Raw genomic sequence first — 17,616 nt, 5'->3', positions numbered from 1 at the left:
CACTAATAGATATTATTTAATAAACAATAAGCAGTACTTTAATGTTGCAGCTTGCAATTGTACTTATAACAAAAGGTTGCTGGGTTGTTGATCTATAATAATACATCTTTATATCTTTATTTGCTCTATTTTGATCAGATAAACCTCCATTGATCCCCGGAGGGAGATTCAGGTGTCATCAGCCACAGCAATGAGAATGAACACAGGAGATGTGCAGGTAACAACCAAGATAATGATAAAACCCTGAGCATCTGGCTCTAAACATCTGTATAACGGTCTGCATATCAATAAATAGTCTCAGTCAATATATAATGTAGTCATAAGAATGAAGATATGAGTCTTGCTCAAATAATCTGAATCTGCAAAATAACTAAATGTGAGAAGGAAATGTATCTTAAAAAGGCTACATATTAACATATATTTCGAGATTAATTCATAAATGAGCTTCTTTTGTGCGCGTGCACACTATCAACTCAGTGGTGCTGATGCAGGGCACGGGTACGGGCGCGCGCCGCGGCAGCGTGCCTGTAGCGCGCTTTTATTGCAAGTCAGGACACTGCGGCTGTCTCTGCGCATCCTCCCCGGCTCTCCCTCTGCAAACCGTGCAGCGACCCCGCCGTTAAGGCGCACAGACACTCATCAGTCCGCTCCCTGCGCGATTGGTCGGTGTCGCCGCTGCAGAAGGAGGCCTGCACGCCGGTGTCTGAGCTCCTCAGGTTGATCCGGTTCGGCCATGGCGCAGCCGAGGATACCCGGACGTATTCGGCTTGGATGAAGGACGCGTTGCGCATCGGATAAACCGGAAGATTCCTAAACTTCCTCGCGGTGAGGAAACCAAGAAGCCAGACGTTTTTGCCCCCACCCCCCTCTGGGAAATTCGGTATTTGCCAATAATGATGTGATTCTCTGTTTTAGTGAATTCTGAACTCCCCAGCTGGTGGTCCCTGAACCTCGGTTTGGACACCACCCTGCCAACAAACAGACTGCTCTTCCCCAGCCTGTTTGTTTGTTTGCACCCGCATTATCTGGAGGGGCGGTGTAAACAGTGCCAGCAGCAGCCATGATGGATGCGGCGGAGTGCGGGGTGAGGGTGATGTGCCGCTTCAGGCCCCTGAACGAGTCCGAAATAAACAGAGGAGACAAATACATCCCCAAATTCAAAGAGGACGACACGGTGGTCATAACGGCAAGTCTGTCCGCTCACTGTGTGCTGTGATGTGTGTGTGTGTGTGTGTGTGTGTGTGTGTGTGTGAAATCAAACACTGCAGTGTTTCAGAGGAGCAAAGTCACCTGGAGCTCTGCAGGCAGGCCGGGGATGGCACATGCGCAATAAGCCCGCAATAGGCCCGCAATAATAAGATGTTATAGCGGTGTAACAATGATCTACCACCATAGTACAGAGACACTGATGGCAGGCCTGTGTGTCAGAGGCTGTTCAGTGTATAATCAGTGAGTTCTCCTCAGATACTCTGCAGGGATAAATGTCTAAATGTTTACTACCACAGCACCACAGGCAGTACGAATCAGAATTAAATATTTCACTCATATATTCATGCAAACAATGTCATTGGACATCTACATTGTAAAATATGTTGATAATATACCAGTACAAGCAAGAGCATAAACAAATAAAATGACGTGTTTACATATCATCAAATTCTGATTAAATTTAAATGTATATTCAATATTTAGAGTTAGAAACAGACTTACTTTATGTTTATTAAATACCAAAAAACACCAGCAGGGATAAACAGATCACAAAGGATGAAAAAAGGCAGTTTATTTCAGATTTCAGAGAGCCAATCAGGACTAAGCTCAGCTGTGATGCGTTTCCTCTCAGCCATCTAAACATTGTGTGGAAAAAGAATACAGCTAATCAAACTTTAACACAAAAATTAGAAGAACAATCATCTTTTAAGGGCTTTTTTGTCTTCAGCTTATTTTAAAATTGATCTGGACAGATTTGCTGCAGAGGAATATTGATTTACAATTCAAGGAAGTGATCATGTGGAGGTCAGAGGTCACACTGACTCACCATTTTACATGTGGAACTCAGGGAAGGCTGCTTCAGTGCTTGTTTCTCCACAGTGACCGGCTGCTTTTGAGCCTGAGGTTTATTTCAGAGCATCTGTTGGGTCTAATGTTTGTTTTCCACTCCCTGTTAGCCCAGGTGGGTGGAGCTAACGCAGACATCCTCACAATCTGTGCCAGAACGTTTCGATTGTTTGTGAATTTTTGATTTTGTGAAAGTCATCCCTGACCAAAAACATGTGATGTTGTATTTTCCCAGCCGTTCTTGAACACGACATAATAATCATGTCTAAAAATCGGGGATGAGCAACTAAAATATGTCAAGATGATCTGTAAAAAATGACATTGCAGTGCGGCAGACAGTCTGCAAGCAGACAGACAGACAGGAAGTGAACCCAGCCACAGTTCACATGTATCTGCAGCTCATCAAGTTTGTCAGTGGTTTCTAATCATGAAATGGTCTCATTTACTCTCAAGCGTGTCTTGTTTGATGCATTGCAGTATATTTGTGTCATTAATGTGTCCCGTGTTGCTTTGAAACAGAGTAAACCCTACGTGTTCGACCGAGTGCTGCCTCCCAACACGTCACAGGGGCAAGTGTACGACCAGTGTGCCAAACAGATCGTTAAAGGTACCGTGACACACTCTTCTTATGTCACTCTCATCTATCTGCAATCTGCCCCTCAGCTCTTGTTTCATATTTTACAGAATGGTAAAGTCTTTTTACCCTACGTTTACTTTCGTAGTACGTTTTATTGTCATACACACATGGTATTGTCGTCACAATGGACAGCTGTTTTTCATGCCTGTGTTTTGGTGTCGCTCCAGATGTGCTGGGCGGTTACAACGGGACCATCTTCGCCTATGGACAGACGTCCTCCGGGAAGACACACACCATGGAGGTGAGACCCTCATTCAGTCCACCTCAAACAGCTCGAACTGTCATGTCAGCAATTCCTCCACTTCTCCATCGACAAGCAGTCAACCAGAGGATGAACCCCAGAGTCAGAGCCATTGACCTTTATTCTTTCCTCTCCAATCAGAGGATTAGAGCACAGCCAGCACTGTGGAACGAGATGAGTTCAAATTACTTCAGCGAGTAGACTAATCCACCAGACAGCAGTAATACTCTGATCTGTGAGTCCGTGATGAAAAACATCTGCTTCACTGTCTTTACATTCGCTTTTTATTCCACCTTAAACCGCGATGATCCGATTAAAAACTAGCTTTAAAGTTCAACAAAGGTTTTTCCTGACGTGTGTGTTTTTTAGAGCTGCAGCGTCGCATCCCACGGAGCGTCGTCCTGGTGTGTTTCAATGCTTCCACATCAATAACATGAATATTCACTGCTGTGTTCAGGGGAAACTGCACGACCACCAGCTGATGGGAATCATCCCTCGCATCTCCCACGACATCTTTGACCACATCTACTCCATGGACGAGAACCTCGAGTTCCACATCAAGGTGAAAAATAAGAAAAAACATTTGTCACAGCAGAAACATGGGACAACAGTCGTGGACATTATATGTTTGGAGTTCTTCTGTGCAGGTTTCCTATTTTGAAATCTACATGGATAAGATCAGAGACCTGCTGGATGGTGAGTAGCACTGCATCTCAAGTGTGTCACATTTAAGGTGGATCGGAGTATTTTGCATGTTTACCCGGTTATATTCAGTCTTTTTTTTATGATTCAACATGTGACATTTGTGGTTTTTTGTTCTGTTTGAAGTGTCGAAGACAAACCTCGCTGTGCATGAAGACAAAAACAGAGTTCCCTATGTGAAGGTTGGTCAACTGGCTTCATGTTTCATGATTAGTCAAGACTGTGATGGTCTCACTTTAAGCGCCCTGGTTCCAGTTAAACACCTGAACACACGGTGAACTGTGAATGCTTCTCTTTCTCTGTCAGGGTTGTACTGAGCGTTTTGTGTCCAGTCCAGAGGAGGTCATGGACGTCATCGATGAGGGCAAAAACAATCGGCACGTGGCAGTGACTAGTATGTATCTTTAAATGTGCATTTGAATATCAACCAAAGACATCTTTCTCCCAATCTTTGTACTCATCTTTCATATTTAACGTACAGGAGTCCAGTGTGTAGGGTTCGGGTTCGGGTCCACAGCTTTTCCACCAAGAGCAGAATGAGAAATCTTGCAAATAGTGACCCTGCAAGATCCCTTGTCTTTGCAAAGTCTTATATCCTGTCCCCTGTCTTTAGCTGTGCCGGTGTATCTCCTAGTGTGTGGTGAGCATTACATGCATGGGCACAGCGGGCCCAGGTGTGTGCCGTCATGCAGGTGTGCAGCCCTGCAGACAGAAACAGAGCAACAGCAGAACAGAACGTTCACAAACTACAGTAGCAAGTAGAATAAAGTAGAAATATAAAGTACAATAGAAGTACCTCTGAATGGTGCTAAAGTACAGTACTTAGTTACTTTCCAGCACTGAGCTGCATCCATGTAAAGAGCAGACGGTGCAGTCGTGACCTGTCATTCTTTTTCCTAGACATGAATGAGCACAGCTCTCGCAGCCACAGCATCTTCCTCATCAACATCAAGCAGGAAAACATGGAGACGGAGAAGAAGCTGTCGGGGAAGCTCTACCTGGTCGACCTGGCGGGCAGCGAGAAGGTAACCCTGAGAGGGAGACCAGGAAGATAAGAGTTCATGTAGAGCGGACCTGATATCTAATCCGTCTGAACAGGTCAGTAAGACGGGAGCAGAGGGAGCCGTGTTGGATGAGGCGAAGAACATCAACAAGTCTCTGTCAGCGCTGGGAAACGTCATCTCAGCTCTGGCCGAGGGAACGGTAGGTCCCCCGCAGTTAGCTCCGCCTCCACGTATCTGAAGGATGTGAATTATTAAGTGCGTTTACTTTTCAGAAATCCCACGTGCCGTACAGAGACAGTAAGATGACTCGGATCCTGCAGGACTCCCTGGGGGGGAACTGTCGCACCACCATCATCATCTGCTGCTCGCCGTCCGTCTACAACGAGTCGGAGACCAAGTCCACGCTCATGTTTGGACAGAGGTACCTGAACCTGATCTTTGTGTTTGTTTGTGATGGCATATGTTAAAAACAACCTGGTGACTCATTCGGGCTGTGGCTGACGTCAGTGTTGAAAACAAGCAACCAGATGGCTTTTAGTTTCCCACTGTGCATCTGGGTTTGTATAGATCCTCTGATCAAACTCTCCACACCTTGATGTGTCTAAAAAGACATATATTAACATGTCTGTTAACTTCCAAACAAACCTAACTTTAGAGCCAAGACCATCAAGAACACAGTGTCCGTGAATCTGGAGCTGACGGCCGAAGAGTGGAAGAAGAAATATGAGAAGCAGAAGGAGAAGAACAAGAGCCTGAAAACCGTCATCCAGAGGCTGGAGGCTGAACTGAACCGCTGGAGGAACGGTGAGATACCAACACCAAAGTCACACGACAGCACAAACAAACCAAGCCGATCGAGGCAGCAGCCTCTCAGACCACCAACTCACATGTTGCGTGAGGTGGAATGACTGTTGTTGTCGATGGAGTCTGGCTAGTCTGGTGTAGAATATGTTTTGCTGCACGGCCTCTAATCCACACTCTCAACATCCTGCAGGCATCATGCAACAGTGGACACATGACACACTATGAAGGGCTTCATGCTATCTGTTGCGTTTGTCTCTCTTCTGAGAGAGCATCGTCCTCGCCCTTTTTTTCCATCATCTCTGTTGCATGGTAACTGCTCTCCCTTTTCCTCTTTGCTCTATTGTCTCTCTCCCTCGACTCCTCCCCCCCCCTCTCTCTGGCCATTGCTTTTTTTAAAAATTCTTTTAATTCCCATGCTGATAACACTCCCCCTCCGTAGCAACAAATCAGCTGCAGCCTCTACAGCCTACGCTCCGTACACAGACATGTAGCTAAACACACAAACAGAGAGGCCCCCACACACACACACACACACACACACACATTATGCTGATGTGGCGCTTCTGCCATGACTCAGCCGCTGGCTCCGTGCCGAGCCTTTTAAACGGAGCAGCTATTTTCCTTCTCGCTCTCTCCTCCTCTCCATCTTCTCATTTGCTGATGACTTTCGTCACAATGAAGAATAACTCCAGGACACGTCTGGAGATAAATATGATTTTACTGTCATACGTGTATTACACGGTGTGTTGCGTCATGGCTTTTACTCCACACCCCTTGAAATCAAGCTGACGTAACACAATGCGAACCGATGTAACCGATGAGTCCGCGTTACAGGGGAGGACGTCCCCGAGGAGGAGCAGCTGAGCTCGAAAGAGCAGAAGAGCGTCGAGCCGTGCGACAACACCCCCGTCATCGACAACCTGCTGCCGCCCGTGGGAGGCGTCTCTGTTTCTGCCGACGAGCGGAGCAAATACGAGGAGGACATCAGCAACCTGTACAAACAGCTGGACGACAAGGTGACACTGATGAAGAGGCCGATGTTCCTCCTCATCGCCTTCCTCTTTATTGTCTATACCTCTTTCTTTGCAAACTATATCCCAAAAGCACGTTTGATTTGGTTCATTGTGGAGATTTGTACAGTAAGGGAACTCATGAAAACATCAGATTGATTGAAAGAAGAACAAAAACCTTGCAGCATATATCTGCGCTGTTAATACTTATTTACTGACTTAATATCCTCTGATTATTTCTACAGGATGATGAGATCAACCAACACAGTCAGCTGGCGGAGAAACTCAAGGAGCAGATGATGGACCAGGAAGAGGTTTATCTCCCGGCCCATGAAACTTTCATTTCCTGCTTTATGAATTATATATGCACGTTAATGTTGGTACGCACGTGTGTATGTCCAGCTGCTGGCGTCGACGAGGCGCGACTACGAGAAGATCCAGGTGGAGCTGTGTCGGCTGCAGACGGAGAACGAGCTGGCCAAGGAGGAGGTGAAGGAGGTGCTGCAGGCCCTGGAGGAGCTGGCCGTCAACTACGACCAGAAGAGCCAAGAGGTGGAGGAGAGGGATCAGACCAACCTGCAGCTGATCGAGGAGCTGCAGCACAAGACGGTGAGCGGACATCTTTTTTTTCTTGTATCCTAATATTGATATAAAAAGAAATGCATACGCACGTGTTTAGTTATTTATATTTCAATCAAAACGAGGAAAATAACTTGCGTGTGTTGTGGCCAGGCGCTGCTGTCGGCGGTGCAGAGGGAGCTGAGTCAGCTGCAGGAGCTGAGCGGCCTGCAGAGGAAGAGAGCCGCCGAGGTCCTCAACCTGCTGCTGCGCGACCTCGGCGACATCGGCGCCATCATCGGCACCAGCGACGTGAAGATTGGCGCGGTGAGAACGGACACGCACACGAACGCATCCTCTCTCGCACTCACGCGCTAACCACTGCCCCCCCCCCCCTCGCTCAGTCCTCAGAGACGAAGGGGAACGGCTCGGCGGTGGAGGAGGAGTTCACCGTGGCTCGCCTCTACATCAGCAAGATGAAGTCCGAGGTCAAGTCTCTGGTGAACCGCAGCAAGCAGCTGGAGAGCGCTCAGGCCGACGCCCACCGCAAGATCCAGGCAAATGACAAAGAGCTGGCGTCCTGTCAGCTTCTCATCTCCCAGGTATCCATCACCTCGTGTTGTGCACAGAGATGCAGCTCCTTATCTGAGGTGCAGTGATCTCTGGGAGTCCTACGTTGGGCTTGTTTTAAAGCAGCTTCGGCTTTTGTAATTCACAAGTTCTACCATGATGAAGTTTAAGCCCCACCGTTCCCCTTAAATGTCCCAATAACATTGAAAAACATTCAAAATTGCTTTGTTATCCCTCCACTTATGTTACTTTGTCCATATATAAATATCCAAGAGGCACATTCGTGGTGTGTTGTGCATATTATATATATGTGGTGTCCCCCTTGTGTGCAGCACCAGGCCAAGATCAAGTCCCTGACTGACTACATGCAGAACATGGAGCAGAAGAAGAGGCAGCTGGAGGAGAGTCAGGACGCTCTGACCGAGGAGCTCACCAAACTGCAGGGTCAGCGCACCAAACTACGATGTCTTTATTTCCTGTTCTCGCTGTTCACCCAGTTACTCACCGATAGATTGAAACAATTCGTCTTCTTTGTTGGGTCTCAGAGAAAAGACACGAGGTGTCAGGGGAGGAGAAGGAGAAGGAGGACATCAGCAGACCGGATGGAGACGAGGACATCAAGGTGACCGGAAAGCACGGCTGGAAAACAGTCGAATGATTTGATTTTTATTTGAATGATAAATCTCTAATGTGTATTTCCGTCTCCATCCGTCCCCCAGAAAACGCTGGAGGAGCAGCTGGAGAACCACAGGGAGGCTCACCAGAAGCAGCTCAGCCGCCTCCGAGACGAGATCGAAGACAAGCAGAGGATGCAGGACGAACTCGCAGAGTAAGGACGCATCAGCACTGGTGACGTCCAGTTGTATTTGATTTTATTATTATTGTAGAATAATGCGCGATGCTTGTGCTGCGATCCACCAATGTGGACCTCGAGACCCAGCATGGGTTTTGCTCTATCTTGCATGATAATGAATGCATGAAAAAGCACTTTTACAAATGGCATCTTGGGTTTCACAAGCCCTCCATTCAGTGCACAGGGTTCAGGGTTCAGCTTGAGTTGATTTCTACTCAAGTGCATTTTTGAGACTGTTGAGAAGGAGAAGAGAGTGTGTGTGTGTGTGTGTGTGTGTGTGAAGTGAAGCTCGGTGAATAGAGCATTACATACTGACTTTCTTTTGGGAGAATCAGTCCAGTAAGTCAAGAACTTCTACTTAAATGTGGGACTGTGGTGGGAAGCTCTGGTTTAAACTTCAAAGTAAAACAATGCTTGTTTATTTATGCATTTATATTTGTTCCTCGTTCATTTTCTGTCGTCTCTCTGTTGCTGTCACAGGTCTCAAAAGGTCCAAAAAATGACTTTTCTATTTATTGCCACGTCTCTTTCTCTCTCAGTCTAAACCAGGGTCTGTTATTGGAGCAGGAGAGACTTATGTCGGACTACGACAAACTGAAGGCTGAAGAGCAGGAGAAGGATGCAAAGCTACAGAAACACATGTAGGCGTCTAACTGCACCGTTATTAGTTTGTGTCGGAAGTAGCACAAGTTGATCTGTAAATGCTGGTGTTAATGTCTCTGTTTTGTGTCCAGAGTGCTGAATGAACAGAGCGAGCAGGCCAGAGAGGACTTGAAGGGCTTGGAGGAGACTGTGGTAAGTGTCTGAAAGTAAAAAAACAGTCATAGTTTTTACCTTTTTCGACACGCTATACTATGACTGTTTTTTCACTTTTTTCGACATGCTATACTATGACTGTTTTTACCTTTTTCGACATGCTATACTATGACTGTTTTTACCTTTTTCGACATGCTATACTATGACTGTTTTTACCTTTTTCGACACGCTATACTATGACTGTTTTTACCTTTTTCGACACGCTATACTATGACTGTTTTTTCACTTTTTTCGACATGCTATACTATGACTGTTTTTACCTTTTTCGACACGCTATACTATGACTGTTTTTACCTTTTTCGACATGCTATACTATGACTGTTTTTACTTTTTTCGACACGCTATACTATGACTGTTTTTACCTTTTTCGACACGCTATACTATGACTGTTTTTACCTTTTTCGACACGCTATACTATGACTGTTTTTACCTTTTTCGACACGCTATACTATGACTGTTTTTTCACTTTTTTCGACATGCTATACTATGACTGTTTTTACCTTTTTCGACATGCTATACTATGACTGTTTTTACCTTTTTCGACATGCTATACTATGACTGTTTTTACCTTTTTCGACACGCTATACTATGACTGTTTTTTCACTTTTTTCGACATGCTATACTATGACTGTTTTTACCTTTTTCGACATGCTATACTATGACTGTTTTTTCACTTTTTTCGACATGCTATACTATGACTGTTTTTACCTTTTTCGACACGCTATACTATGACTGTTTTTACCTTTTTCGACATGCTATACTATGACTGTTTTTACCTTTTTCGACATGCTATACTATGACTGTTTTTACCTTTTTCGACATGCTATACTATGACTGTTTTTACCTTTTTCGACATGCTATACTATGACTGTTTTTACCTTTTTCGACATGCTATACTATGACTGTTTTTTCACTTTTTTCGACATGCTATACTATGACTGTTTTTACCTTTTTCGACATGCTATACTATGACTGTTTTTACCTTTTTCGACATGCTATACTATGACTGTTTTTCACTTTTTCGACATGCTATACTATGACTGTTTTTACCTTTTTCGACATGCTATACTATGACTGTTTTTACCTTTTTCGACATGCTATACTATGACAGTTTTTCACTTTTTTCGACACGCTATACTATGACTGTTTTTACCTTTTTCGACACGCTATACTATGACTGTTTTTACCTTTTTCGACACGCTATACTATGACTGTTTTTACCTTTTTCGACATGCTATACTATGACTGTTTTTACCTTTTTCGACACGCTATACTATGACTGTTTTTACCTTTTTCGACACGCTATACTATGACTGTTTTTACCTTTTTCGACACGCTATACTATGACTGTTTTTACCTTTTTCGACATGCTATACTATGACTGTTTTTACCTTTTTCGACACGCTATACTATGACTGTTTTTTCACTTTTTTCGACATGCTATACTATGACTGTTTTTACCTTTTTCGACACGCTATACTATGACTGTTTTTACCTTTTTCGACATGCTATACTATGACTGTTTTTACCTTTTTCGACACGCTATACTATGACTGTTTTTACCTTTTTCGACATGCTATACTATGACTGTTTTTACCTTTTTCGACATGCTATACTATGACTGTTTTTACCTTTTTCGACATGCTATACTATGACTGTTTTTACCTTTTTCGACATGCTATACTATGACAGTTTTTCACTTTTTTCGACACGCTATACTATGACTGTTTTTACCTTTTTCGACACGCTATACTATGACTGTTTTTACCTTTTTCGACACGCTATACTATGACTGTTTTTACCTTTTTCGACACGCTATACTATGACTGTTTTTACCTTTTTCGACACGCTATACTATGACTGTTTTTACCTTTTTCGACATGCTATACTATGACTGTTTTTACCTTTTTCGACATGCTATACTATGACTGTTTTTACCTTTTTCGACATGCTATACTATGACAGTTTTTCACTTTTTCGACATGCTATACTATGACTGTTTTTCACTTTTTCGACATGCTATACTATGACTGTTTTTACCTTTTTCGACATGCTATACTATGACTGTTTTTACCTTTTTCGACATGCTATACTATGACAGTTTTTCACTTTTTCGACATGCTATACTATGACAGTTTTTCACTTTTTCGACATGCTATACTATGACTGTTTTTACCTTTTTCGACATGCTATACTATGACTGTTTTTACCTTTTTCGACACGCTATACTATGACAGTTTTTCACTTTTTCGACATGCTATACTATGACTGTTTTTACCTTTTTCGACACGCTATACTATGACTGTTTTTACCTTTTTCGACACGCTATACTATGACTGTTTTTACCTTTTTCGACACGCTATACTATGACTGTTTTTACCTTTTTCGACACGCTATACTATGACTGTTTTTACCTTTTTCGACATGCTATACTATGACAGTTTTTCACTTTTTTGACATGCTATACGATGACTGTTTTTACCTTTTTCGACATGCTATACGATGACTGTTTTTACCTTTTTCGACATGCTATACTATGACTGTTTTTACCTTTCTCGACACGCTATACTATGACAGTTTTTCACTTTTTCGACATGCTATACTATGACTGTTTTTTCACTTTTTCGACACGCTATACTATGACTGTTTTTACCTTTTTTGACACGCTATACTATGACTGTTTTTGCCATAAAAAAGTCTTAAAACTTAATAATATAGTACGCCATCAAAAAGGTAACGAATTCATCGTATATTGTACCATGAAAATGGAAATATAAAGGAGTGAACTCACAACCTCACGGTTCCTCACCAATCTTATATCTCTGTGAGCTGTTTGTCCTGAGATGGTTGTCCCGTGTTTTGGGAGCTTTTGTGTCCTTAACTGAGGACGTTGGTCTTGAAAGGTCACTGCTGCTCAGGATTGAACATCACCCTCATGTCCTCTCACCATTACTCTGAAAAACGTAAATGTACAGCATGTCGAAAAAATGATGGCAAAAAAATCCTACAAATTCAGAATGTGCCTTAAAAATTCAATTTTATTCCAAAATAGTATTTATAAAATTAAAGATCCTTTTTTTTTTAATGTTAACTTTTATATTTCCTTCCCTATCTTTCATTTTTTCCATGCTTTAAGTCGGCATTTACCTCGTAACCGCGATTACATGTATGGTAGGAATGCATACGTTCTGTGTACGATTGTCGACTTTGTTTCCCTTTACTTTATTCACGCAACTATTAACGCAGCTATTTATTGTGTTCACGCAGCTATTTTAGCATCTATTCCTATTTTATTTATGGTCGCACATCCGCTGGTCCCGAGGAGGTTTGTTGACGACACGGGCGCCTTTCGTGTCGTGAACAAACCTCCTGCGCCACCAACGCAAGTACACACATCAAGCTTCTCTTTGCATATTTGACCTTTTCATTTAGAGATTTGGACACAATTCCTCTTTTTACCTCACGGTTCCTCATTAAAATACTGTGTTCACCAGGAACCAGCTGACCGAGTCTGTACTTTATGAAAATACAATAACTTGAAATGTAGCGTTGTAAATACACTCAATATGCGATGTGCGATCGCAGAGTCAAATACGACCGAAAAACCCTTGACGTGTGTGTGGGGAATAGCTCAGGTGGATGGCAGAAGGGCAGCAACCTGAGAGATTGTGGGTTCGAACCTTATAAGTTGCCAATGGTTTTGAGGTTTGACGCACGATCGCAGAGTCAAATACGACCGAAAAACCCTTCACGTGTGTGTGGGGAATAGCTCAGTTGGATGGCAGACGGGCTGCAGCCCGAGAGATTGTGGGATCGATTCTTATGAACTGTCTGTTTTGAGGTTTGACGCGCGATCGCAGAATCAAATACGACCAAAAAACAATTGACATGTGAAGTCGAATAGCTCAGGTGGATGGCGGGAGGGTTGCAACCCGAGAGACTGCGTGTTCGATCCTTGTAAGGTGCGATGTTTGTGAGGCTTGATGCGCAATCGCAGAGTCAAATACGACAAAAAACAGAAGGGCTGCAGCCTGAGAGATTGTGGTATCGATCCTTTTAAGCTGTCCGTTTTGAGGTGTGACAGGCGATCGCAGAATCAAATACGACCAAAAACCAAAATCAAGTGTGGTGTGGAATAGCTCAGGTGGATGGCGGGAGGGCTGCAACCCGAGAGACTGCGGGTTCGATCCTTGTAAGGTGCGATGTTTGTGAGTGTTGTTGCGCAATAGAAGCTATCCAGATGCAAAATAATATATGACCAAAAAAATTTTTTTTTTTTTTTTTTTTTTCCCCCCTCCCCCCCTCTCTTCTTCTTGGGTCCTCTGGGTCCTCGGGGTCCTCTTGGTCCTCGGGGTCCTCTTGGTCCTCGGGGTCCTCTTGGTCCTCGGGGTCCTCTTGGTCCTCGGGGTCCTCTTGGTCCTCGGGGTCCTCTTGGTCCTCGGGGTCCTCTTGGTCCTCGGTCTTCACATGCTTCAATTGTCGTACGTAACAGCACATTCACACTCACACATTCATTACCCTCAAAAACACCCACCTTACATCCCAACATCCCAACATCCCAACATCGAACCCGATCGAACGCGACTCTCGGGTCAAGGATCGAACGCGCGATCGAACGCGCAATCTCTCGGGTTGCAGCCCTTCCGCCATCCGCCATCCGCCATCCGCATGAGCTATTCGACGACGCGCACTATTCAATTGTTTTTTGGTCGTATTTGATTCTGTGATCGCGCGTCAAACCTCAAAACTGACAGCTCATAAGGATCGATACCACAATCTCTCAGGCTGCAACCCTTCTGCCATCCACCTGAGCTATTCACCACACACACGTGAAGGGTTTTTCGCTCGTATTTGACTCTGCGATCGCACATCAAGCCCCAAAAGCTGTCGCACCTTATAAGGATTGCTTCGCGCAAGAGACCATATACGTATGTATATATTATAAGAAGTATAACAATATATTATAAGATATATTCTTCTTCGACCCCCACTGCGACATTACGGACTTCACATGCTTCAATTGTTGTTTGTCGTACTTGACTCTGCAATTGCGCATCAAGCCTCAAAAACATCGCACGTTACAAGGATCGAACACACAGTCTCTCGGGTCAAGGGTCAAACCCGCAGTCTCTCGGGTCAAGGATCGAACCCGCAGTCTCTCGGGTTGCGGCCCTTCCGCCATCCACTTGAGCTATTCGACGTCACACGCTTCAATTGTTGTTTGTCGTATTTGACTCTGCGATTGCCCGTTTTTTTTCAACCTTTGGATCATTTGTATTTGTTCAATATGTTGACAGTTTCTCTCACAGTTTTCAGTTTTTCCTCTTTGACTTTTTGTGTGGACAGTTAGATATACATTGCTGGATTTATCCTTTGAGGATTTAATTGTATAAACGTCAATTGTGTCTAATTCTAACCTTCTGAATTGTTTTGCTTTTGTCCTCTCAGGCCAAGGAGCTGCAGACTCTGCACAACCTGCGCAAACTCTTCGTTCAGGATCTCACCACGCGGGTTAAGAAGGTACATAACCTTACCTCCTCTGGTTATTTGGTGTCATTCATCTGCCAGTTTAACACAAAGCTCTGTGGGGTTTTTTCCCCCAAGAGTGCAGAGCTGGACTGTGAGGAGGGACTTGGAAATGTGGCCCAGAAACAGAAGATCTCCTTCCTGGAAAACAACTTGGAACAGCTCACCAAGGTCCACAAGCAGGTAACATAATCAAACTGAAATATTCTTTGCAAACTAGAAAGGTTCCATGATCGACAGTAGTATTTCTGTTTTCCCTCCGCCAGTGGTGGAAGTATTCAGATCCTTTGCTGAAGTAAAAGTAGCAATACAATAATGCAAAAACACATTAGCAAGTAAAACAAGTAGAAGTTCTGCATTCAATATCACACATACAGCTAAATGTACAAAAAGAAGAAGAAATAAAAGTACTGGCATTCAGAATAAAACATACCCCTTTGACGTATAAAGTAGTTTAATGGAAATACTGAAGTACATCGTACTTTCCGCCGCTGCCCTCAGCTGGTTCGAGACAACGCAGACCTTCGCTGCGAGCTGCCCAAGCTGGAGAAGCGTCTGAGGGCCACGGCCGAGCGAGTCAAAGCCCTGGAGAACGCCCTGAAGGAGGCCAAGGAGAACGCCATGAGGGACCGCAAGCGCTACCAGCAGGAAGTGGACCGCATCAAAGAGGCCGTCCGGGCCAAGAACATGGCCAGGAGGGGGTTCTCTGCACAGATCGGTGAGCCGACGGTCAAGATTCAAGACTTTGACAGAAGGGAAAATAAAACGTGTTCCTGAATAGCCACTTTCGTTTCTTGTTTGTGCCTCAGCAAAGCCCATCCGACCAGGCCATCATCCGCTGTCATCGCCCATCAGCAGCTCCATCAGAGCCGGTGGCGTCTACGCCCACAACTAAAGCCACCGCAGCAAGTTCCCCCTGTGAGTAATACTTTATAACACATTCTGCATTCTTGTGAAAGCATTTGTTTCAGCCTTCTCATATTTTGTTTATTGAATTGAGACAGATTGATGATTTAACCGATAATGAATCGTGAAAATTTGGATTTGAAAACAAGAAACTGGACATAAAATGTTCCGCAATCTCATTAAAACGAATGCTTTGTTTCTTCCCGCAGACTGAACTGAAGCATGCCCATCGCCACACCTGGAACCACAAGCCCCGCCCCTCCTGTTGGAGCACCAATGGGAGGCCATCACCACAGACCGTCACCGCTCAGAGAAGCAGCATCCACAGTGTATATACTGATTTGAGGTGTAAACATATTTCATTTGCTGAATATAGATATCAGAGGCCTCGTTTAGAAAATGTCCCAAATTATGCTTTCGGGAAAAAAAGATCCAAACCAATTTTCTGTGATTCTCCTGATTTCATTTGTATTTATATTCATGCGTTCTGTTGCACAACTTCAAGCGTACAATCTATAAATGAGGCCCCGATCGCGACAGAACCGAGAAGTGTACCAGCTGACTTAGGACCGACTCTCCGGAGCTGGAGGAGCACGTCGATCTTTAGGGTTACGCATTCATCTTCAACCGGCACTCATTCATTTTAAAGAACACTTTGATATTTTGGGAGCGTGCTTCTCGTCGAGAAGATGAGAAGATTTGCACCAATCAACATGCAGAGTGGTATCGATCCTCTCCCCTAACTCGCCGCAAAAAAAGCAAATACGTCCCAAAATGTCCAAGTATTCCTTTAAGAATCACATGTTTTGGGGCCAACAGTCAGCGCCATTGCAGCTGCAATCGCGACAAATTGTGTTAAAGCGTTTCCCCACTCACACCTATGCTGATGTCTTGTTGTTGGAGTGTTTGTCTTTTGTTTTTTACATTTTCCCAGTTACTTCTTTTGTCTCCCAATAGGTGGCAATCAAAAATCAAACACTACAAAGCTTAACAAGGAAGGTATGTCCCCTGCTGAGATATATATTAAGTATGAAGCAATCCTAATTAAACTGTTTAATGACTGTAGGCCTCCAAAATTCATGACTGACAATTATTTCTTAGTTGTTGCGATTGACTGCATCTGTAAGTCCTGCAGGGACACTGACCAGCCAATCAGGCGTTCCCGGGACTCACAGCAGTACAGTCAGGTTAGTTATGTTGTCATAGGAGAGGACAGCAGCAAAAGGAAAGCCTCCTCCGGTCAAATAGCTCCTGATCAGCCAATCAGAGACCTTTAAAACAAAGAGATAATGACAGATCAATGAATTCCCCCTCGACCAATCCCAGAAAAGTCTGTTCTCACTCTGCCACACCTTGTGCCTTTAGATACACCTGAACTTCTACATCATTTCCACAGGTAAAAACACACTTGCCAGGTTTTGCAGAATAACTTCCACTTCCTAAATTGAAAGCAAGAGATTGTATTCGATGACCCGTTCCAATCAAAAGATATATCAGAAGTCTGCGCTGCTTCGTCTCCTGCTGCCAGTTTAGCATGTTTTTGAACGCACAATGTTCTCTCAAGACGATATTCTTAGTTGCCGAGAGCGATGATACAAAGGGCAACTTTCTAGGCAACAGAGCGCCGGGTTGCCAGAGAATATCGGCGTCTTTGATGTTTCTTTTCTGTAGATGGTGAAGAAATGAATGTAACTGCATGGAGCTCGTGTTGAAGGCATGCTCGGGGAGGACGGACCGAGGCCATTTGTGTACACCGTGCATTTACCTCACAGTGACGGACATTTTGTTTGCAAAACGCTTCTTCAGTGGTTTGTTTTGGCTGTGGCATCATATCTCTGAACATACCTACATCTGATGCTATTAAAGCTGATATAAATCTATTTCACTTTCATTTATCTTTGTTTTGTTTTTGTCAAAAAAAAGACAGGCTTTCA

General features: G+C 44.0%; 1 protein-coding gene across 1 annotated transcript; it reads left to right on the top strand.

Moving 5' to 3' along the window:
• Positions 1–631: 631 nt before the first annotated feature.
• On the top strand, positions 632–17,556 carry LOC306797254 (kinesin heavy chain-like). Its single transcript, XM_079296514.1, has 27 exons — positions 632–825; positions 916–1,186; positions 2,575–2,662; positions 2,860–2,933; positions 3,391–3,495; positions 3,581–3,629; positions 3,762–3,817; positions 3,942–4,029; positions 4,536–4,660; positions 4,734–4,838; positions 4,912–5,060; positions 5,295–5,443; positions 6,278–6,459; positions 6,699–6,767; positions 6,856–7,062; positions 7,186–7,338; positions 7,416–7,613; positions 7,914–8,025; positions 8,127–8,203; positions 8,301–8,410; positions 8,974–9,075; positions 9,169–9,229; positions 14,699–14,770; positions 14,855–14,959; positions 15,278–15,494; positions 15,586–15,694; positions 15,892–17,556. Exons 2-26 carry the CDS (start codon positions 1,061–1,063, stop codon positions 15,669–15,671), a joined length of 2,865 nt encoding a protein of 954 aa, XP_079152640.1. The 5' UTR covers positions 632–825; positions 916–1,060; the 3' UTR covers positions 15,672–15,694; positions 15,892–17,556.
• The last annotated feature ends 60 nt before the right edge of the window (positions 17,557–17,616 follow it).

Source organism: Melanostigma gelatinosum (genome assembly GCF_949748355.1).
Source record: "Melanostigma gelatinosum genome assembly, chromosome: 24".
Classification (NCBI taxonomy): Eukaryota; Metazoa; Chordata; class Actinopteri; order Perciformes; family Zoarcidae; genus Melanostigma; species Melanostigma gelatinosum.
This window is presented reverse-complemented; position numbering and strand designations above follow the sequence as displayed.

What these genes read in the sequence shown, in the direction of transcription:
- LOC306797254 (XM_079296514.1), top strand. Translation starts at nt 1,061, where the DNA reads ATGATGGATGCGGCGGAGTGCGGGGTGAGGGTGATGTGCCGCTTCAGG. An exon ending in CAGCTCTGGCCGAGGGAACG is followed by an intron (nt 4,839 to 4,911) that starts GTAGGTCCCCCG and finishes TTTACTTTTCAG; the next exon opens with AAATCCCACGTGCCGTACAG. An exon ending in AGGAGCTGCAGCACAAGACG is followed by an intron (nt 7,063 to 7,185) that starts GTGAGCGGACAT and finishes TGTTGTGGCCAG; the next exon opens with GCGCTGCTGTCGGCGGTGCA.